The sequence below is a fragment of the Bos grunniens genome, chromosome 24 (genome assembly GCF_055505025.1).
Source record: "Bos grunniens cultivar Pamir isolate PY7600 chromosome 24, Bosgru_T2T1.0, whole genome shotgun sequence".
NCBI lineage: Eukaryota > Metazoa > Chordata > Mammalia > Artiodactyla > Bovidae > Bos > Bos grunniens.
In genome coordinates, this window is record NC_141188.1 from 51170905 (window position 1) to 51194286 (window position 23382).

At 46.4% G+C, this 23382-nt stretch overlaps 1 protein-coding gene across 5 annotated transcripts in view; it reads right to left on the reverse strand.

Moving 5' to 3' along the window:
* The window catches only part of MYO5B (myosin VB), a 335064-nt gene that overhangs the window by 130146 nt on the left and 181536 nt on the right, over positions 1 to 23382 (reverse strand). For all 5 annotated transcript variants that reach the window (XM_086373450.1, XM_086373448.1, XM_086373451.1 and 2 more), the window contains exons 5-7: positions 10729 to 10885; positions 1834 to 1977; positions 452 to 533 (exon numbers count right to left, since the gene is read on the reverse strand). In XM_086373450.1, coding sequence (XP_086229576.1) covers positions 452 to 533; positions 1834 to 1977; positions 10729 to 10885 — 383 coding nt within the window. The remainder of the gene's footprint in view (positions 1 to 451; positions 534 to 1833; positions 1978 to 10728; positions 10886 to 23382) is intronic.

The window sequence follows — 23382 nt, forward strand, 5'->3', positions numbered from 1 at the left end:
CTTCCACAGGGAGGCCCGGGATTCTCCAACGCACCTCTGGAGCCATGCCTGTCTTACCTCTGATTTAGCCTCACCCCTTTCTTTCTTTTTCTTTGTCTCAATCCTCAAATGTGACTTAAGAGCGGCTGGGCTACACTTAAGCGGCATGCGTTACCTAAATCTCTACATCCTCGTGGTGGGGGCACGTTTCTCATGGTGTCTCAAGTGAAACATACTTTCCAAAACAATAATGAATGTTAATTCGTTGAGCCTCTGCGCAATACTGTGCCACCCCCGGCCTCTTTTCCTCTCATTCTCTGGGGGCATGAAACTCACAGAGGTCTGAGGCTGGGCCCCCCGAGAGGCGGAGCTGAGAACCCCAGGACGGAGGACCCTGAGCAGAGCCCCCAGAAGCACCCCCTGCTGCCGCAGGACCCAGCCCCCCAGGACGGGCAGCACCCCCTTCACTTACTTAGTGCCAGCTCCTTAAATTCCGGAAGACTGGCAGCCGCACAGAGCTGGTAAAAGATGTGGTAATTCCTCTCGTCGTCTGCCTGGAGGAGAAAACACAGTTGCTCAGTGTGAGGGGCAGGGACCCCAAGACTGTCCCCTGCCCTGTTCGAATTCCAGGGTGCTCTGGGGGACAGAGGTCAAGATCTTTCCTTCACACCTCTGCCACCTTCAACTCCTACCTCCAGAATCTGCATTCACTGTTATGGGGCCCTTCTGCCAACCAGAAGATGTTTACCTCTGGACTTACGCAAAACAAGGCATGGTCTCTCTTTCTCCCTCACAGAGCATCCCTGCGGTTTCACCCGGGACAGCCCCATGGGTCGGCGCTGGCTCAGGTCACTGCGCTGCCTAGCTCACGCTGGGAAGACTGTCACTTCCCTGGTGCGGCCTCCCTCTCGCCCCTGAGAGGCTTGGCACTAAGAGAAGCTCTGCCCCTGCAATCATCAGGCTGGGACGGCAAGGGGAAAGGTCCACAATGAGACAGGACTTACAGCAGACATGGGGGCCAGACCTGCCTTACACAGGCAGAGTGGGGGTGGTGGGCGGTGGGGACACGGGCTTCAGGAAGCCTGAGTGCAGACGGCAAGGAAGAGGAAAAAACCCACGAGGAGTCTAGCCATAGCCACGGTCAGAGCACGTCTCACCCATACTCAGCCCAGCAGGCTGTCTGTGCTGTCGCAGTGAAACTGCAGTGGTCTGCAAATGGGGCGGTCCCACCAACCCTGCGGGGTGGAGGGAACCACACTCGGGGTTGTGAGCTGCACCGACCACCACTGGAGGCCAGGGTGCAGGAGGAGGATGGTCCCCGAGAGGCCAAAGACTATTCGGAAGGAGGGAACCCAAGGTGAGCAAAGAAGAACCAAGTCACGTGAGGCACGTGAGAAGCGAGAACTCCATCTATTTGTAAAGGAAACTAAGAAAATGGTCAAATATCTTTTTTTTTTTAATATAACCAAGTGAGTTTCCTGGTGAAAGAGGAAACCCATAGACCCTATATGACACTGCCCAGATCACAAGACTCTGAAGTCCACAAGGAACATGACTGTCTTCTCTTTGATGCCTAGCACAGGGCTAGCACATAACAGACAACACATCTTTGCTGACTGAATCTAAACACAATACCCATTGAAACATATCAATACGGGATAAAAGATTTTTCAGGTCTGATACCTATAAATGAAAACTTATTAATAAAAAAAGGAAGAAAGAAGCCCAAAAGCACAAGTCTATCCAAGTCCAGGTTCAGAAGACGAGATGTTCTTTGGGCACAGGGGGTGGAACATGGAGCAAGGAAGCACCATCCCTGGGAAAAAGTACAAAAAGTGCAGTCACGCGGCTCACCTGAAAGACCACCCTGGACTTCTCCAGCAGGTAGGTCCTCATGTTGGCCCCGATGATGCGGTACCTCTTGTCAAAGCCGATCTGAATGTACTTCCCGAAACGGCTGCTGTTGTCGTTGCGGGTGGTTTTAGCATTCCCGATGGCCTGTGCAGAAAAGACAAAGGTGTGCAAGACAGGGTGGGTTTTCCTAAGTTTCAGGATTGAATGCTCCTGGCAGCATCTCTATTCCCTCCCTCCTCCTTCCTTCTAGAACTTGTTATTGAGATGACAATGGTTCGAGCAAAAGAAAACAGAACTTCATTTTCCTTTACTCCTAAGGAAGGCCAGTGAGCATGATGAGTTGACTGAGGGTCTCTTTAAAGGGGACTAGACAGCTGGAAGGTGCACCTCCCTGACCTTCTTCTCTTCTTCCTTTTCCTACCTGGAATGTGCATGTGAGGGCCACTCTCCACCCCACCCTGAGAGTGCGCCCCGATCCTTCAAGGCACCAAGGGCCAGGCCACTGTCAGACTTCAGGAAGCCAATTCTGTTGGAAAAGTGGCAGGAGGGCTGCATTCCCCAACACACAGGGAAAAATGACCATTTCCCAGGCCTCCATCATGAACCAGGTCCTGGGCTGCGCTCCCTTCACTTTCCCTGAATCCAGGCAAGAATCCCAGGAGATGGGTATTATTGAGTTCCCTCATATTTTTGCGAAAACTTGGGCTCAAAAAAGGTAAGCAGTGTGCTGGGGGTCACATGGCAGGGAAGTGCCAACACCAAGATACAAATCCACAGTCCGTGTTCACTCCACCTGGTTTCACGGTTCTTGTCCAAACTACTCACCGCCAGACAGGAGCTGCCACCCGTGTGGGTGACTTCTCATATCTCAAACAGTCAGGTCAAATCAAAGGATAAAGACTAAGACATGAATCATCACATTTATCTTTTCCTAAGAAAGGAGGAGAAAGCCTTTCAGAGGATGGCAGGGAACCAACTCATTACTCTGATAAGCAGTCAATAAGGAAGCAAAAATCCACCCTAACTTTCCTGTGTAAACTCTATCAGGGTAACTAGTTAGTGAGAAGCTTCTCTTCCTAGAGTCACTCCCACTGATAAATGTGGGAGGAAAAATAGAATGTGAACATCTCCATTCTGTAACTCCTAATGAATTAACTAATCTAGGCATAAGCAATGGCTGCTGACTTCACCAAAAGATGTCTAGCTAGGCATTCTGTACATCTTGATGGGAACACCCACCATCAGCAATAAAGGGTTCTTGGTTTTTAAAACAAACAAACCTAAATCTAACCAAGCCTTTCAATTTTAGCACCCTTTTATGGGACATACAGAAGACAAAGGAACATGTTAACATCAGGAGGATGCAATCAGCAAAGGCCAGCTTCTGTAAAACTCTAAAGGACTGTCTACCTCCAACCAAAGAAAACACAAATCTCAATTTCAAAAATTTCAAATTTCATCATTTGTAAAATGGAAACAAGAATGTTCTCTTCCCGGCAGATGAACCTTCACCACATCTGAGATCACTCCTTAGGACAGCTTCAGGAAAGCTTGCCTACAGTCTAAAGATCACTGCCAGCCTATCCTCCTTACCTCACAAGGCTACTTTGAGAATCGATACAGTGGATCTACAAGTACTTTGAAAGTATATAACGGTACCCATGAAGGGAAGAGGTTGTTTGTATTATTACTACCAAACCCATAAACTCCACTCCGGGCATGAACTTCTAACTTCTGTGCATGTGTGAAGGACTTGCACGTTGTTCTTTATCTGTTAAACACCTGCTAGATTTATTGCTGTTGTATTGACTCAGAAAACATTTTGATGCATGAGGAAAGCGAGACCAGTTGTTACACATGATAAAAACTCCGACTTTGATTATCTCTGAGTCTACAGTGCAACAAAAGACACAGACATGATACAGTTAAAATATGAAAAATGAACAAATGACATATGCAGGGAGTTCATGGAAGAAAGTCACATGACCAGTAAACATCAGATACTCAACCTCAGTGGAAATCAGAGAAATGTAGACAAAGATGACAGTCCAGGGTGGCACTACCTGAAGAACTTTGATACTACGAAATGGTGAGGAAAAAGGAACTCTCATATATACACTGCTGGTCCAAATGTAAACTGCAACAGCCATTCTTAAGAACAACTGGGCATATCTAGTAAAATTGAATATATAAGAACCCAAGAATCCAGCAACCGTACTTCTAGATATTACTGAGAGAAACTCACACAGGTGTACAAGCAGGTGTGCAAAACAATGTTTAATGCAGAATATGTGTAACAATAAAACACAACCTTAATGTCTACCAATCCGAGAAACAGATAAAATGTGGACTATTCATACAATGGGATGCTATGAAGCTGTTAAATTAAGCAAATTTGAACATAATGCATGGGTGAATAAAAAGAATACTGAGTGAAAAGCAAGTTGCAAAATGGTTAATAGAATATGGTACCACTTATATGTGATAAATGTTTATATCTTTCCTTTTCTCCTTTGCTTTTCGCTTCTCTTCTTTTCACAGATATTTGTAAGGCCTCCCCAGACAGCCATTTTGCTTTTTTGCATTTCTTTTCCATGGGGATGGTCTTGATCCCTGTCTCCTGTACAATGTCACGAACCTCATTCCATACTTCATCAGGCACTCTATCTATCAGATCTAGGCCCTTAAATCTATTTCTCACTTCCACTGTATAATCATAAGGGATTTGATTTAGGTCATACCTGAATGGTCTAGTGGTTTTCCCTACTTTCTTCAATTTAAGAATGGGAAAGACTAGAGATCTCTTCAAAAAAATCAGAGATACCAAAGGAACATTTCATGCAAAGATGGACTCGATAAAGGACAGAAATGGTATGGACCTAACAGAAACAGAAGATATTAAGAAGAGATGGCAAGAATACACAGAAGAACTGTACAAAAAAGATCTTCACAACCCAGATAATCACGATGGTGTGATCACTGACCTAGAGCCAGACATCCTGGAATGTGAAGTCAAGTGGGCCTTAGAAAGCATCACTACGAACAAAGCTAGTGGAGGTGATGGAATTCCAGTTGAGCTATTCCAAATCCTGAAAGATGATGCTGTGAAAGTGCTGCACTCAATATGTCAGCAAATTTGGAAAACTCAGCAGTGGCCACAGGACTGGAAAAGGTCAGTTTTCATTCCAATCCCAAAGAAAGGCAATGCCAAAGAATGCTCAAACTACCACACAATTGCACTCATCTCACACACTAGTAAAGTAATGCTCAAAATTCTCCAAGCCAGGCTTCAGCAATATGTGAACCGCGAACTTCCAGATGTTCAAGCTGGTTTTAGAAAAGGCAGAGGAACCAGAGATCAAATTGCCAACGTCCGCTGGATCATGGAAAAAGCAAGAGAGTTCCAGAAAAGCATCTATTTCTGCTTTATTGACTATGCCAAAGCCTTTGACTGTGTGGATCACAATAAACTGTGGAAAATTCTTCAAGAGATGGGAATACCAGACCACCTGATCTGCTTCTTGAGAAATTTGTACGCAGGTCAGGAAGCAACAGTTAGAACTGGACATGGAACAACACACTGGTTCCAAATAGGAAAAGGAGTACATCAAGGCTGTATATTGTCACCCTGTTTATTTAACTTCTATGCAGAGTACATCATGAGAAAAGCTGGACTGGAAGAAACCCAAGCTGGAATCAAGATTGCTGGGAGAAATATCAATAACCTCAGGTATGCAGATGACACCACCCTTATGGCAGAAAGTGAAGAGGAACTAAAAAGCCTCTTGATGAAAGTGAAAGTGGAGAGTGAAAAGTTGGCTTAAAGCTCAACATTCAGAAAACGAAGATCATGGCATTTGGTCCCATCACTTCATGGGAAATAGATGGGGAAACAGTGGAAACAGTGTCAGACTTTATTTTTTTGGGCTCCAAAATCACTGCAGATGGTGACTGCAGCCATGAAATTAAAAGACGCTTACTCCTTGGAAGGAAAGTTATGACCAACCTAGATAGCATATTCAAAAGCAGAGACATTACTTTGCCCACAAAGGTTCGTCTAGTCAAGGCTATGGTTTTTCCAGTGGTCATGTATGGATGTGAGAGTTGGACTGTGAAGAAGGCTAAGCACCGAAGAATTGATGCTTTTGAACTGTGGTGTTGGAGAAGACTCTTGAGAGTCCCTTGGACTGCAAGGAGATCCAACCAGTCCATTCTGAAGGAGATCAGCCCTGGGATTTCTTTGGAGGGAATGATGTGAAAGCTGAAACTCCAGTCCTTTGGCCACCTCGTGTGAAGAGTTGACTCATTGGAAAAGACTCTGATGCTGGGAGGGATTGGGGGCAAGAGGAGAAGGGGACGACAGAGGATGAGATGGTTGGATGGCATCACTGACTCAATGGACATGAGTTTGAGTGAACTCTGGGAGTTGGTGATGGACAGGGTGGCCTGGCATGCTGCAATTCATGGGGTTGCAAAGAATCGGACTGAGTGACTGATCTGATCTGATATGTGATAGAACCACCCTCTGATTTTTGCATATACAAATATGTAGGAAAACAAAAATGGACTGGAACCAATCACTTCAATATGATTGGGACTGCACAATAAGGAGACGCATATCAACTAGGGTGGAAACAGAGAAGGGAGAAATTTAGCCAATGCCAGCAGAATGGGAAAGGCTTTAAGAAGTGGAAGTGTGAAGCGAATCTTAAAGGGTGAGTATAATTTCACCAGAGGAGAAGGAAAGGGGATTTTATTTATAAATATAGCATGGGCAAAGGGACAGAGGGGCATGTGAGGGACCTAACACGTGAGGAATGGCTACAGTGTGTTGAAACATGAGAGGAAACGAGAGGACAGGGAGTCAGGAAGGTGTGATGGGGCAGATCCTGGTATGAATAGGTTAATAGTCATAGACCTTGTTTCTTTAGCTTAAAAAAAAAAAGTCATATCCTGAAAATTACGTAACAACTGGTTTTCATTTCTGTGGGTTTAGCCCCCTTTCTTTCTCCAGGACAAGGGGAGTCTCTGCAGCTCCTGGAGTTGTGTGCCTGCAGACTCCAGTCACCCCAAGAAGCCGTGTGACCCCCCTGGGCTGGGGCTGGGTCTGCCCCTGCTCCCTCAGTCTCTTGATTAGCAGTGCCCTTCTAATCAGCGCAGACTTGTGAACCAGTCGCTCCTGGGCTGCTGACAAGCTCTTACACAGAATGGGGTCAAAGAGCTCTGAAGCTGACAGTAGATCATCCGAATCCAGCCCAGTCAATCCCAACCCACCCGCAACTCGCCTTTAATTCAAACAACTGCCACCTAATGCAGCCCACTGGGAATTCCAGCGCCTCAGACAGCCCACAACTCTGGGTCTCCCCAGGAGGCGTCTGCAGCGGCTGGGCTGCAGAAATAACGAGGTGATGACATGACCATAACTGATTGCTTCGTTGGGAGGTGCCATCCTTCCCCAGGACGTCATCAGTAATCAGCAGTGCCCTGATTAAAACATGCCTTGTATTGGCTGTATTCCTCTGAGGAGCCATGAAGATGACTGAGCTTCCTGGCACCGGGGCCCAAGTTAAGACTCTGAACTTGCAACAAGTTGGGTTTGGCTAGTAACAGAATCTGCTCTTTCTCTGCTTGGCGTCACTTTGATGCTACCTTGAGTTCTTCCAGGCAACAATTCTTCCTTTCCATGTGCATATCCAATATTTCTCTCAAAGGTAACACTTAATAATAGCCCAAGGGATAGCCTCTATGATAACAAAATTTCACAGTTGATAGAATGAGCCCTCTGGGTTTATTCACATGATTTCCAAAGTAGCAATTTGCTTAACTGTAGAAATTTAACATTTTGCACCCAAACCACTGTAGCATTTGTTCACATGACATCATGCAAGACTGGGCTGGTTCATGGACACATCCTTCCTCCTCTTGCTCTCACATTCCTTCCATGCCTGCCCAGCAGCCCACCAGCCTGCTCAGGCTGTAACAGACACTGGAAACATCAGATCACTTCAGATCACGGTCATTTAAAAAGCATTCCCAAGGCAGGGGCCCCAACAGTTAGGTTCACCCCAGTGTTCATGGCAGCATTATTCACACTGGCCAATAAAGTGGAAACAACCCAACTATCCATCAACAGAGGAATAGACAAAAACGTGGTACATACGTGCAACAAGATGTTACGCAGCCACAAAAACGGAGACAAAGTACTGATGTGCGCTGCAACAGGGGTGAGCCTTGGGAACGCTACGGAATCAGCGAAATCAGCCCCGCGCTGCAACAGGGGTGAGCCTTGGGAACGCTACGGAATCAGCGAAATCAGCCCCGCGCTGCAACAGGGGTGAGCCTTGGGAACGCTACGGAATCAGCGAAATCAGCCCCCACAGAAGAAGTGAGGTCCATGATTCCACTTGCATGCGAGACACAGAAGAGGCAATGTCGTGGGGACAGAAATTAGAACTGAGGTTACCAGAGCAGAGGGCAGAACAGGACATTACTGTTCAGTGGGCACAGGGTTTCTGTCTGGATGGTGAAAACATCCTGGGAATGCACGGTGGTGGTGGATGGCGCACAACACTGAGCGTGTATTAGTGCCAATCAAATGTACACTTCAGCGGTTGTTAATTTTTCTATTATGTACGTTTTACCACAACAAAATTAAAAAAAAAAATCATCCTGCCTGGGTCTTGTACCTGTTTGATTATGAGGTGGTCTGTCTTCATGAAGTTCCCCCGTCCTGGCTAATAAGAACCACCAGGGATCAAAAGGGTTTCTTCCCTTCTCTGTTTTGTACAGAATCACTACTTACTTTACTTCCAAAAGAACAGGCACTCTGTGTCTTGGCAATCTTACTACTACATACTGAATTTCATAGTAGTAATTTTGAAATTTGAAATTTTGAAACTCAAAGGAAAAGCTGAAATCCTGGTTCCACGCTCGCCTGAGAGGATTCCTGATGCTAACTGCAGAGTGCTGGCCTAGCTGCCGCCAGGTAAGTGCAGGAGACAGCCAAGGGGGAGGCATGGACTCACCTCCACGACCACCTCCCAGATCCAGCCCATGGCCAGGCCACCACCTTGAGACTTTAAACAAATGCTGTGAGCAAACAGGCTACAAACTAAATGTCTGACAACAGGGAGTTAAATAATGGTAAAGCCATCTATCAATGTATGTCTGTAGCCAATGAGTTCAGAAGAAGCTAAATGATAAAGGGACATGGCTAATCCTATTAATATAATAGTCAGTGAAAAAGCTGGAAGGAAATATACCAAAATATTGAACAATTATCAGCAGGCTGTGGGATCAGTGGGGATTATTTCCTTTTCTTTCATATTTTCCAGTGAATCCTTCCTACCTTCTTAACATTTATTTGATAAATGTTTACCAATGGGTGTGGGACTGAGACCAGCAGCATTAGGATCACCAAGGAACTTAAAATAAATGTAGATTCCCCAGGCCTTCTGAATCAGAAACTCTGGGAGTAATGCCCAGCTATCAGCTCTCACAAATGCTCCAGGAGATTCTGATGCACAGTCAAGTTTAATAACAACTGCAATCAAATAAAAGGTTTTTTTTTTTTCCCGTTTCTAATCTGTTTGGTAAAAATGCCTTCAGCTTTATTGACCATTTCCCAAATCATATAAGAACAGATACTGAAACTTGCTTTTGTCTACAAGCATACTAAGTCGCTTCAGTCATGTCCAACTCTTTGCAAACCTATGGACTGTAGCCCAGCAGGCTCCTCTGTCCATGAGATTCTCCAGGCAGGAATCCAGGCCTGGATTCTCCAGGTAGAAGAGTTTGCTTGGTTAACTGATGAGCCCCTGTGATTCAAGACTCAGAATCTACTCCTGCAGTTGGTAAAGGCAGAGGGACCGAGAGGGGCTGGAGAAGGTCCAGCCGGGGTCTTGTTCCCCCAGCTCCAACATAATCTGAAGGACCAAGCACGCTGATGCCTTGTGCCTCACCTGATGGGCTCAAGGCTGGGTGGAGAAACCTGACGCTATTTTGGCAATTTTCGGCTTCAACTGAATTTCCTCTCACTAAAACCAAGGGGCTCTTCGGAGCTGACAAGGGCCTACTGCAGCCCAGGCAATAGTGAAGGGCCTCAGCTTCGGAGGCAGGAAATCAAAGCTGGCCCAGGGACGGTGCAGCCATTTAGCTGAACTCCATCAGAAGGAAACTTTTACAGAGGAAAAGGGGGAAAAGAGAAATGGAGTTCCGTCCCTGTAGCATGGTTCGCTATAGTGAGACCTAAGTTTCAGAAATCTCTCTGACCCCTCACTTGCATCGGCCGCTCTGAGGCCACCGTGTGGGAGGTGCAGGTGGTGAAGACAGAGACTGGACCTGCCCTGGCCAGTTCATGCCAACTCAGGGAACAATTTTCTGAGACTCTTCAACAAATTATATGTTGTCACATAGCGTTTGACTCTTTCTCCCCGCAGAAGACAAAGTCCAAACATTTTTGGGAAAGGAGGGGGGATCTTTTATCCAGGCCTCCTCACCCCATGGGAACTTCCCTGCTGATTCAGTGGGGCCTCACCGCGTGGGAAGGATTCGGTGGGACACTGATTTGCTGACACAGGATGGCAAGAGGGGACAGGACACGGCAGAGATGGCGGTAGACGGGGAAGGACTGTCATGACACTGTCGGGCAGAGTCAAGGCACAGGAAGACATGAAGAGGACCCTCTATCCAATACCGGGGACCTGGGCTTCCAGGTCAGGAAATTCCCAAATCTGTGGTTTTAGGGGCACCTTTGAAAAATTTCCCTCAACAGTAGACAACAGGTTCTTGGGAAGAGGTAAGAATGCTGACCACATGAGGCTGGACACTCAGCAGTCTTACCGCCAGCAGAAGGAACTCCAGCCAAGGAGGCTAAGGACATTTGGACGGCTTTACCTCCATGATGGGACTGGACGCCAGGACCTTCTCTTCGATGTTGGTGTCACTGGCTGAGCCACTGACCGTGGTGAAGTAGCGCATGGCATACTTGGCCGACACCGTCTTGCCAGCTCCGGACTCCCCGCTGACTATGATGGACTGGTTCTTCTCATCTCTGCAAAGCAAAGGCCCTGGTCAGTCGCTGGCCACAGAAAAGCACTCTCGCCTTCCAAGGACCCTGTTGGCAAGGGTCTGAGCCCAAATTAGGGATAAATGTGAGGGATGGCATGGAAACAGCCCAACTTCCTTCATACATTTCAACAGATCTGAAAGGGGGAGAAAGAAAGGAGTTCTGAGAAAGACTTACAAACCCCACATACCCTATTTTATGACCCAGAGGAAGGGGGACATATATATCATACACTATTTGTAATCACCCATAAGTTGACCTTGGGGGTGATGGGCAAGAGCACCCTCACTTTGTTCTACACACATTAGCTTTGCTTCCATCTCAGCTAGAGAGCCCAGGACCAGAATATGGGCAGGAAAAACCACCTGATTTTGAACCTCACACCCACTGGTTAGCTGTCTGGCTTTGGACAAGGTAGTTTACTTCTTTGACCCTCAGACTATCTCAGTCCAGTCTCTTACGACTTTGATCTCCAACCACGCTCATGCTCTTCTAAGTGGTCACCTAGATGTAGGGACCACCTAGGTCTCTAATTCATCCTAACACTCCTGCCAGATTGAGTGTCTAAAGCACAGCTCTAAGCGTGCTTTCCCCACTCAAATCAAGGTAACTACCCATCACTTACAGAATCAAGTCCAAAGTCCTTAGTTGAATGGTTGAACCCCATCACAATGCACATCTCAACACTAAAACCTCTGACAAGCGTGGGCAAACTGTGGTGCTAAGGACAGAACACTGGGCCTTTGGTCTAAGGATCTTGTCTGAGTTCTGGCTCTGCTATCGGCAGGCCCTTTGTGAGCCTTAACCACATTACCATCTTACAGATTTGCTGCAAGGCTATATGAAACGATGTCTACATTTCGTATAAGGTGAGGGTATCGCAGTCCAGCCAAGATGAGCGACGTGCCAGCCTCTGCAACTGCGCACTTTCCCACCACTGCCACTGATGGTTCTCACTCTGCCGGAAATCACCTGTAACTTACACCCTTCTCCCGAAGCCTGACCCACGTCCAAAGTCTAACCCATCTCAGGCATCCCAGCAGGCAATTATTTCTCTACCTTCTAAAGTCTCACAGCATCTGCTTTGTGCTGCTTGTAAGGCAGTGTCCCATCTCACCTCACACTGATGTCAGGCCCTGCATGGTCATTTTACTTGCTGTGTGACTTTGGGTCACTTCTTTTCTTTGGACCTCTGTCTTTTCATCTTGTCAAATACACAGTTGCAGCTTGGGACTCCCCTAGTGATTTAATCTGTCTCTGACATTTGATGATTCCATGATCAAAATTGTAAGAGGGAGTATGGGTGGGGAAAAGCTCTCAGTTGCAATTTTCCATTACTTAGGGTTGGCTGTGGGGGAGATATTTATAAGTGTGGAATTCTACCCGACGTCCTTCAAAAACACAACCGATGTATGGCTCCATCCGTTCAGCCCAATTACAGACATGACTTAGCCTACTACTTGGGTCTCTTTGCTTTTCAAGAAATCCTTTTCTCCTGAGCCAGGTGAGGTTCCCTTTACAGGCACACCTTGGAGATACTGCAGGTTCATTTCCAGACAACCACAATCAAGCAACTATCCCAATAAAGAGAATATTGCAATAAAGCAAGTCATGTGAATTTTTTGGTTTTCTGGTGGAGATAAGTTACATTTACTCTATAATGTAGTTTATTAAGGGGCTTCCCAGGTGGCTCAGGTGGTAAAGAATCTGCCTGTAATGCAGGAGGCCCAGAAGGTATAAGAATATTATGCCTAAAAAAAAAAAAAAAAAAGCACATACTTTAATTTAAAAACATTTTATTTTGAAAAAAAATGCTAAGCACTCTCTTGGCCTTTAGCCAGTTGCAGTCTTTTGGTTATTGGGGGTTTTACTGCTGACTGATCAGAGTGGTGGTTGCTTATGGTGGGGGTGGCTGTGGCAATTTCTTAAAATAAAACAACAATGAAGTCTGCTGCATGGACAGACTCTTCCTTTCACTTGAACACTTAGCAGCCAATGTAGGGTTATCAACTGGCCCAATTTCAATACTGTGTCTCAGAAAACAGGAAGGTATGAGGAGGCGGGGAAAGACAGGGGAACAACTAGCTGGTTGAACAGTCAGAACATACAAGACATTTATCAGTTACGTTCACGCCCTTACATTGGTGTGGCTGGTAGCACCCATAACAGTAAAAACATAACATCAAATATCACTGATCACAGATCATCATCACAAATAGAAATAGTGTGAAAAAGTTTGAAATATTGCAAGAATTACCAAAATGTGACACAGAGACTTGGAGTAAATGCTGTTGGGAAAAAATGGAGCTGATAGACTTGCTTGGCACAGGGTTGAAACAAACCTTCAGTTTGTTTGTTTTTTAAAAAAGGCCTGTGAAGCACAATACATCAAAGGGCAGTAAAGGGAGTTCTGCCTATATTTAGAAAAACTAACCCACAGCCACGGCATTTCACACCCTGAAACACCAGCTGTGACTCAGGCCCAGGTTGCCTTCAGGAAGGCAGGAAACACCCCTGAAGGCCTGGGCATCAGGCAGGAGCACAGGACTCCCAGGTTGAGAACCAGCCGCTCTCCAGCTCTCACGCAAACACCAGCAACCAACAAGTCCACCTCCCATCCCCGGGGCTCACACTGCATCCCCGTCTTGGACACCTGAGAGGCGAGACTTAATTGCTGCTCAACCTTCTGCTCTTCCAGTAAAAATTTCCCACCAAACCACTGCAGCACCTGGAGCTCCCCGAGCAAGGCCAGCCTCTTCTCCATCCCCATATCTGGGTGGGGGCCCCCTGGGCGGGGGGAAGTGGGGTGGGGAAAGGTGGATGTCAAGGCACCTGAGGTCCCCACTACAGAGCACTGATCGGCCAGGGAGGCACTGCAGGGACTTTGGGGACGTCATGCTGAAGTGTGGTCTTGTTTGGGCTTTCTGCAGAGAAGAAACCATCATCCTTGGCCTCCCCACCAGCAACAGGCACAGAACCATCAGGAAGCACTGCTTCAGCTGTCTCCAACTGAGGGAAGCCCCAGAAGAGCTCCAGATACACCGCCTGGCTGTGACAATGAGGGCAGCATGCCCCTGGACATGTGTGACATCAGTACCCTCGCCCTGGAACCCCTCTCTAATTGCCACCACGTGACCACATGCCAGTCGCTGAACTGAGAGCTCCTAGAGAACAGGCATTAGCTTTAACCTTGAACCTGCAGGATTCCTAGCGCCAAAGACTCTCCATCACTCCCTGTTCCCCCACCCAAGCCTTCTCCGTATAAGGGGCACCAGCCTGCACTCACCCACTTCATCCAGAAACCTGGGAGTCACTGTGGATTCCTCCCCTTCCCTCAAGCCAGTGTGTCTCACTGAATTCACCTCCCAAGACACTCTGCTCTGTTCTCTGGACCTGTGAGACCCAGCCATCATCTCTAACAAGCATACAATAACAGCTTTCTAACCCTTGCTGTCATCCTCCTGTAATATCAACACATCCTCCTTAGATGACCTTTTGCAGTGAATATGGGGTCAAACCTCGCCCCCTGCTTTAAGCCGTCCAGTGGAACACCTCTGCCCTCTAAGATCCCAGCTCCGGAATCATGTTCAATACTCTCCATGAACCAGCATCTCTCTTTCCAGCTTTATCACATGCCACGCTTCTCTTTGTTCACTCCGTTCAAGCCACATGGGGCTTTCTTTTTCCTTCCTACTTTATATCTGCTTGAAGCTATTTCAGTTCAAACTGATTTTCTCTTCTTTGATCTCACAACTCTTAGTGCCTGGTACTCAGAGTCTGCCTTACGGCCACTCACACATTACTACTTTTCATTGTAATTAATTACCACCACCAATTTACATTTAGCCACGCTATCCCTTGCTTCAGTCAGTTCAGTTCAGTTGCTCAGTCGCAGACTCTTTGCGACCCCATGGACTGCAGCACGCCAGGCCTCCCTGTTCATCACCAACTCCCGAAGTTTACTCAAACTCATGTCCATAGAGTCAGTGATGCCATCCAGCCATCTCATCCTCTGTCGTCCCCTTCTCTTCCTGCCTTCAATCTTTCCCAGCATCAGGATCTTTTCAAATGAGTCAGCTCTTCACCTCAGGTGGCCAAAGATTTGGAGTTTCAGCTTCATCAGTCCTTCCCATGAATATTCAGGACTGACTTCCTTTAGGATGGACTGGTTGGATCTCCTTGCAGTCCAAGGGACTCTCAAGAGTCTTCTGTTTGGGACTCACAAGACTACTGGGTATCAGTCTTCTCATTTTAGAAAATCCATTTTAATAATATAAATATTAAGATGTCGCTGTGTTTTTATTTTGTCTTTGGGCCACGGCATCCAGGATCTTAGTTTCCCAATCAGGGATTTGAACCCAAGCTCTGAGCAGTAGAAGCTTGGAGTCTTAACCACTGGACCGCCAGGGAAGCCCCCCACTCTTCTCATTTTTAACAAGGATAAAAATGAAGTTTGGGAAGACCCAGGGATATTCCCAGAGTTCTCAGCTAGCAAGACACCAAATGCAAACTTGAACACAGACTTCCTTACCCTGGACAATTTCCCACTGGGGTGTTCTGTAACACCTCTACACCACCATTATAGCACCTTCGTGTGTAACCAAGCACCATTGGTGAATCCCTCCAACAATTCGAGCCTTGAGACATTAGACAGGAATCAGGTGTCAGTGCTGGCTGGCACAGCACCACTTCCTCAGTTAAAACATCACTTCTTTTAGGGTGGTCAGAAGCCCCTGCCTGACCACCCTACCTTCCTAGCACTCAGCATACAGTTTACTAATATTTTCTTTATCTACTTAGCACTCCTTCTATCCTTGTCTTTCCCATTAGAACCTAGTTCCATGATGGCCAGTCTCAGATGCAGGGCTTGGATGGACAGACCAGCGCCTGGTTTGTGTCAAGATAGCAGGGGCTATCACAGATGGTGGTCTTCATAGACTGAGGCCACGGTGCCTCAGTACAGTTTACTGCCTGCAAACCAAACTTCGTGGTTCCTGCCCTCAGTTCAGTCTCCGGAGCTCATCCATGGGAAGGGGGGCTCCCTGCAGGGGCCCCAAGCTTCAAAGAGGTGCAGCTCTCTTTCCGTGGACTGGGCACTCCCTGAAAGGCAGGAAGAGGTGGGAACAAGACCTGCTAATGCCCCTGACACACAGTGGAGCTGCTAAACAGGAAGGAGGGAAGGCCCAGCCTGAGCCTCGCCCAGCAGGAAGGACGCCCTGTCTCTGAACACACATCATTAAGCCCCTCCATCATTCCCCACTCCAGTAACAAATCATCTGAAAATTTAGGTGTGTCAGTAGAATACAGTCTAGTCACTAATGGGATAATCAATCTATTGTTTCTTGCCTGTCTATGTCTGTCTGGTCTGTAATTACATTTTCAACACCATCATCACAGTGCAGACCATCTACTATGGTTAAAAAAGAAAAAAAGATTTGCACCAGACAATGGGGATACAAAGAATTTTTAATCAAGAATTTCTGTCCAACACAGACATTTGTGTCAGTACCATGGACAGAGTTAATAACTGGGAGACATGCAAGGAAGACAATTAAAATGAATCTTAGCAGCATGCCAGCTAAAAAAAAAATTGATAGTACTATATATGGTATGATATTTTCTTTAAAACTCAACAATAAAAAAGAAATATGATGCCTAGGGATACAAACACAATTATATTAACACAAAATAATCTCAAAACCCCATTAGAGTGGGAAAGTCAGGAAAAGTCAAGAAGAGGGCAGAGTCACCTTGGGAGAAAAAAAAACCAGGTTCTATGGAAGGGAAAAGTAAGGTTTGGGGACAGAGATAAGCTAGGATGGAGATAAAGTTAGGTAAAGCTATAGTTTTTCCAGAAATCATGTATGGATGTGAGAATTGGGCCATAAAGAAGGTTGAGTGCTGAAGAATTGATGCTTTTGAATTATGGTGTTGGAGAAGACTCTTGAGAATCCCTTGGACAGGAAGAAGATCAAACCAGTCAATCCTAAAGGAAAGCAACCCTGAATAATCATTGGAAGGCCTAATGCTGAAGGTGAAGCTCTAATACTTTGGCTGCCTGATGTGAAGAGCTGAATCATTGGAAAAGATCCTGATGCTGGGAAAGATTGAGGGTAAAGGGAGAAGGGGGCAGCAGAAGGTGAGATGGTTATATAGCATCACCAACTCAATGGACATGAATTTGAGCAAATTCTTGGAGATAGTGGAGAATAGGGGAACCTGGGATGCTGCAGTCCATGGGGTTGCAAAGAGTTGGACATGACTTAGCGACAGAACAGTCAGTTAGGTAAAAAAGGTACAGAAACTTAGAGTGAGGCCATTTAGCCATTTAGAGCCCCACTTAGAGTGGGGCTCTAAACAGAGCCTCACAGTTACAGTGAGTCTAAAGTTAAAGATTTTCTCCCAAGGTTGGGGCATGAGAAAGAACGGTTCTGCTGTGAGAAGGGGCTGGGCCAGAAAGTGCCAAGTCAGGGATCCCATAAACCCAGCCAACAAGAAAGCCAGGCTCAACGTGGGAATGAGGAGATATGTCCTGGGCAGCTAGAGAGAGGGTGCCTATGTCTGGGGCCCTCCATGCTCGGGACCCAGACAGGCTCAGGGTGTGGGGCAGGCACAGCAGCATCCCTGAGCATCTCTGCCATCAGGGACCAGTGACCTACCTGCCACACCTTCCCCTCTCCCAGGCAGGGCTGTGTGCTCACAGTCTAGAAATCAAGTCAATAGGGAAGGCAGCCATAAATATTCATGGAAAACTGCTTAATTGGTAGTTAGCAGTCAGAGTCCTAAGTGCCCAGTCAATAAGATGAAATTGAACCTTCTGACAACGCGGGGGCTAAGTACTTAGTGCATTTCATATCCAAGTATCATTTTTCCACTTTAGTCTCACAGTGGCCCTCTGGGTGCTAAGTTCTATTTATAAACCTCCTAGGTGTAGTGTGATACAAGTAGCCGTGAAATGAATCCGTCTCCTTCCACTTACTTGCTGTTCCCAGGAGAGGCTGCCTCCTCTCACATGTGAAAGGATCACAGAAAGAACCTCTGGGAACTCAGTCAAGCCCACCCCTCACTGGAAGATAAGCAGGGCAGAGTGAGACAGAAACAGAGTGGGGGTCTCCTCGGTGTGGGTGGAGATGTCCCAGCATCTCTGCTCTTAAACTGGAAAGGCTGGAAGATGAGCCGTAAGACCTCCTGCTATTCCTGAACTCTGATTCCAGATCCAGGTTACAGTTGAGCTGTGCAGAATATTAATAAATAGCTCACATCAACTGCAGGTACCTGCTAATCTTGAAAATACCCCTGAAAATTCAGAAATCTGTGGGTTTAGTTAGCTTATTAAGAAGCAGAGACATTACTTTGCCAACAAAGGTCCATCTAGTCAAAGCTATGGTTTTCCCAGTAGCCATGTATGGAGGTGAGAGTTGGGCTATAAAAAAAGCTGAGCGCCAAAGAACTGATGCTTTTGAACTGTGGTGTTGGAAAAGACTCTTGAGAGTCCCTTGGACTGCAAGGAGATCAAACCAATCCATCCTAAAGGAAATTAGTCCTGAATATTCATTGGAAGGACTGATGCTGAAGCTGAAGCTCCAATACTTTGATCACCTAATACGAAGAACTGACTCATTTGAAAAGACCCAGATGCTGGGAAAGATGGAAGGCAGGAGGAGAAGGGGACGACAGAGGATGAGATGGCTGGATGGCATCACTGACTCAATGGACATGAGTTTGAGTAAACCCCAGGAGTTGGGATGGATAGGGAGGCCTGGTGTGCTGCAGTCCATGGGGTCACAAAGAGTCGGACACGACTGAGCGACTGAACTGAACCGAACAACAGAGGCAAGTGTTTCCTGTGGTTTTATATTTAACAGAATTATTTGGTCCATGTTATCTTGTGCTGTGCCATGCTTAGTCGCTCAGTCATGTCCAACTCTTTGCGACCCCATGGACTGTAGCCCACCAGGCTCCTCTGTCCATGGGATTCTCCAGGCAAGAATACTGGACTGGATTGCCATGCCCTCTTCCAGGGGATCTTCCCAAACAAGGTATCGAACTCAGGTCTCCCATATTGCAGGCAGGTTCTTTACCGTCTGAGCCACCAGGAAAGCCCAGTGTTATCTTAGTTGGGGGTAAACTATGATGTACACTTATTTGTACCCTACAGGGTGTGTGTGTGTGTTAGTCACCCAGTCGTGGCTGACTCTTTGCAACCCCATGGACGGTAGCCCACCAGGCTCCTCTGTCTATGGGATTATCTGGGCAAGATTACCTGCAGTACCAAATAAACACTTCTGAAGCTCTCTTTCACTTGGTGCTGGAAATTACTTTACAGAAAAGGAACACATCCAGGTAATATTCAGGTAAAAAGGCTTCTCGTGGATCAGCAGTCTAGCTCGGTAGTATCTGAAGCCAGGTGCATCTGAGCACCTCGGTCTAAAGCCCATCCTCTTTCTCTGCACTGCACTCTCTCTGCCAGGTTACCAGGAGATACAAGGTCTTCTTCGATTTCTCTTCTAGATCCAGCCTCATCCATTCACCTTTTAAATTTAGCAGAACCCTGCACGTCAATTTCAGCATCTCCTCTTACCTCTCCAGGTTGCCTCTAACACGATCTCATCTTACCTCCTCGCTACAAACACCACCCCAAAGCTGTCCACTCTCAGATTTACACCCCAACCCAGATCTCTCCCAAAGCCAAGGACATATGCGCAGCGACAGTGACACACAGAGGCTGCACAGCTCTCCCCTCAAAGCCTCCACACCCAGAACCAAGCTCCCCAGCCCCCCTCCAGTCTGCTCCTCATCCTAACTCCTCAAGCGCATGGCTTGGTGCCCCGCACAGCAATGAGACGGGGACTTGGGAAGGGTCTTTGGCTCTTTTCTGTTCCTTACACCACCAGGCAGAGTTGACTGTACTGCCTCGATCCTCTTTTTAATCCATCCCCTAAGTCCTGTCCCTCATCCTTTCTCTCCTGGTGCTTTCACAGTATCGTAACCGGTCCTCCTCTGCCTTTGTCAGCCCCTACTCAATCCCTTCTCCTCATTGCCACTGGAAAGATATTTCCAAAACACTCATTTGAACATATGTAAGTCAGACATGAATTCGAACCCTGGGTTGTAAAGATCCCCGGGAGGAGGGCATGGCAACCCATTCCAGTACTCTTGCCTGGAGAATTCCACAGACAGAGGAGCCCGGCAGGCAACAGTCCGTGGGGTCGCGAAGAGTCAGACACAGCTGAGCAAGCACGCACGTGGGTCCCATGAGCACCTCTCATGAGACACTGGGGCCTGCGTCTGCATCAGCACCTGCAGCATCCCAGGCCCTTCATGATTTATCCCAAGAGGCCATTCCAGGCAGAGGCGCCAGGCTGTGCAAAGGGCAAAAGAGAGAAATGGTGTTCCAGGAAGAGGGTGAAGTTTAGGGCACTCCCACCCCAACAGGCAAGTCGTGGCCTCTGGCAACGACTGGACTACAAAGAACCATAATTTGTTCAGCCCTGGCTGCACATGTGGAGCTCAGGAAACTCCCCCGATGGATTCCACAACCATCACCTGGATCACAGCCTCTGGGGGTAGAGCCCAGATATTTGTTTTGTTTTGTTTTAATTCCACAAGGATTCTGATGTTCTGCTACATTAGTTCTGCTAGGATTAAGAACCACTGCTCAACAGCTTCATTAAATGGGTCATGATATAAATATATTCAGGTACTTATAGACATTCAAATACCTTGTAACTTATTCATGGTTGCTATTAGCCTAATATCGTGTAACACTGACCTTAAAACAAAGACTAACTTTACGAGGCTAAACAGTTCGTAACATGTGAGTTTTTTAACCGTTCTTCTTGTCTGTAAACTATAGGAGCCTTTACATTTAAGTCTAAGTTCCAGTTAATGGTTTTTTACAAATCACTTAGAAATCGAAGTAGAGCATCCTTGTTGACTAGACTTACGTGACTGATACCCCCCAGTGGCAGCAACAGTGCAGGCCGGTCAGCACTGGAGTCAGAAGCGCGCGGAGGCACGAGCACCGCAGAGCGCGCTGCGGCCGGCCAGTGCCTGTGAGCGGGGGAGAATCGGCAGCTTCGCTCTGTCTCCAGTGTTCTGCACCTGGGGTCTACAAATTCCCAACACGCTCACGAATAGAATTCAGGGGCACCATGAACTTAGATGGAATAAAAAGCACGGCTCTATTCAGTTTTACTAAATTCTAACAATTTTAACATTTCCGCCAATTAAGAACATAGCCAAATGTGAAACCTAAAAAAGTTACACAAATGAACTTATTTATAAAACAGACACACAGACACAGAAGACAAACTTATGATTACCAAAGGGGCAAGTGGGGAGGGATACACACTGGATTAACAGACACACACTGCTGTATATAATATAAACAACAAGGTCCTATTGTATGGCACAGAGAATTATATTCAGTATCTTGCAATAACCTATAATGGCAAAGAATCAGAAAATATATATATAACGAGATCACTTTGCTATATACCAGAAACTAACACAACACTGTAAATCAGCTATGTTAGTCACTCAGTCACGTTCAGCTCTTTGCAACCCCATGGACTGTAGCTTCTGTCCATGGAATTATCCAGGCACGAATACTGGAGTAGGTTGCCATTCCTTTCTCCAGGGGATCTTCCCAATCCAGGGATTGAAACTGGATCTCTTGCATTGCAGGCAGATCCTTTATCATCTGAGCCATCAGGGAAGCCCCAAATCAACTATACTTCAATTTAAAAAATAAACAAAAAAAGAATAGTCAAAAACAGGGAGCAGAATTAGCAGGACCTGTGACTTTGACACCATATTATATTACAGTTGCTGCAGATATCATTAAATATTTACACTCATTACTACTTCAAAATTATGGTTATTATTAGATCTGCCACTAATGCATTAATGATACCTTATATTTACTTTATCACAAACTCCTAAAATAATTTGGTAAGTTCAGTAAAATCAGTCCTTTGCAATTGTACATATTATATTTGATACATTTAAATGTTTCAAATGGAACAAAAATGGTTAAGAGTCACCCATTCCCTTTTAAAAATGTTTTTCTTTTCCAGATTGCAAAATCATGCCTCTTCGCACAGCATTAATGACAATGACTTTCAAGGAAACCATGCCCACGTTTCGTCAGTCCTGCTGCATTTTTCAAGGGCCAATAAGAAACATCACTAAGTGTGCTGGTAGAGGTGGGAGGTAGATTTCAGAGACTCCTAGGATAGGGGGGCAAGTTTCTCTCCCCTGGAATACATTGTAGCACAAGTTGGTATATAACCTTTCAGGCCTTAAAGCTCACAGAAGACTAAATGACACTCTCACAGCGTCTGCATCTTATTGCCCTGAACAGTCCAACATTGCAAGGCAAGGATTTTGAGATGTACTTTCTAGTAAGTTCCTGGGTGATAATGATGCTGCTGGTCTGGGCACCCAGCATCATCATCCCTTGGCTGGTTTGAAAGTTCATGATTCTCTCATGTGGCCATGAAATTATACAGCACCTGGGCCTAAGGCTGACTCTGCTTTAGTTGTTCTGGGGAGCCTATTCTAGAGGGGAAAAAGCTGGCTCAAAAGACAGTGTCTGAGGATCCATCTTGCCCCTCCAACTGCTACAAAGGCTCTCACAGGTCCCCACTGGAGAGGCTCTCACAGGGTTTAGCTTCTTCTGTAGCCTTCTTCTCCTAAATGCAACCATCCCAGCCTCCTGGCCCAGAAACCGTCCAGCCTTTCACGTATGAGACACTCAGGATCGAGTGGAGGTGCAAAAGCGCTGGGCTATGTTAGCAGCTGACAGGCCCCCAGGGCAGGCTGAGGACATACCAGATGCTGGTCCCCAGAGGCTTCAACAGTTCACAATGAATGAACACGCTCTAAGTGAAAAAAGAGAATACATGCAAAAGAGAGTCTGGCTACGGGAAGGCACTACTAACTGCAGTCATTTGTGTCCGCTACTTAATATTTATGCCTAAATTATCATGGAGCATAATGATTATGAACATCATTAAACATATTAGGCTAATTCTGCTGTGAGCTTTACTCAGTTATAAAAATCAAGGCTCTACCTTCACAGTGTTTTCCCTACACAGCTTAAAAAAATTAGACCACTGAGGGCACAAGCTTGGACATCCAGCCTAGCACCCTTTCTATGATGCAAGGGCCCTTCAAATACATCATGTGTTCAAGCACATGAGAGGTCACTTCATAAGACAACCTGCTTCAGACTGAAGGCATTCAAGCAGAGACAGAACTGACCTCACAGCTTAGTAGATAATGTTGGAATTATCTACATGGAACTGCTGGGCTTAGAGCAGACGCACCTGAATGGTAGCTCTGGTTATTTATCAGTAGCACACTCATTCATGGGTTTCTTTAGTACAACATCCCAAGTCTGTGGGTCCTGGAATACCCAGTGGGTCTCTAACCACTTCTGAGTCCTCTAAAGAAAGACTCACTTTAATGGGCTG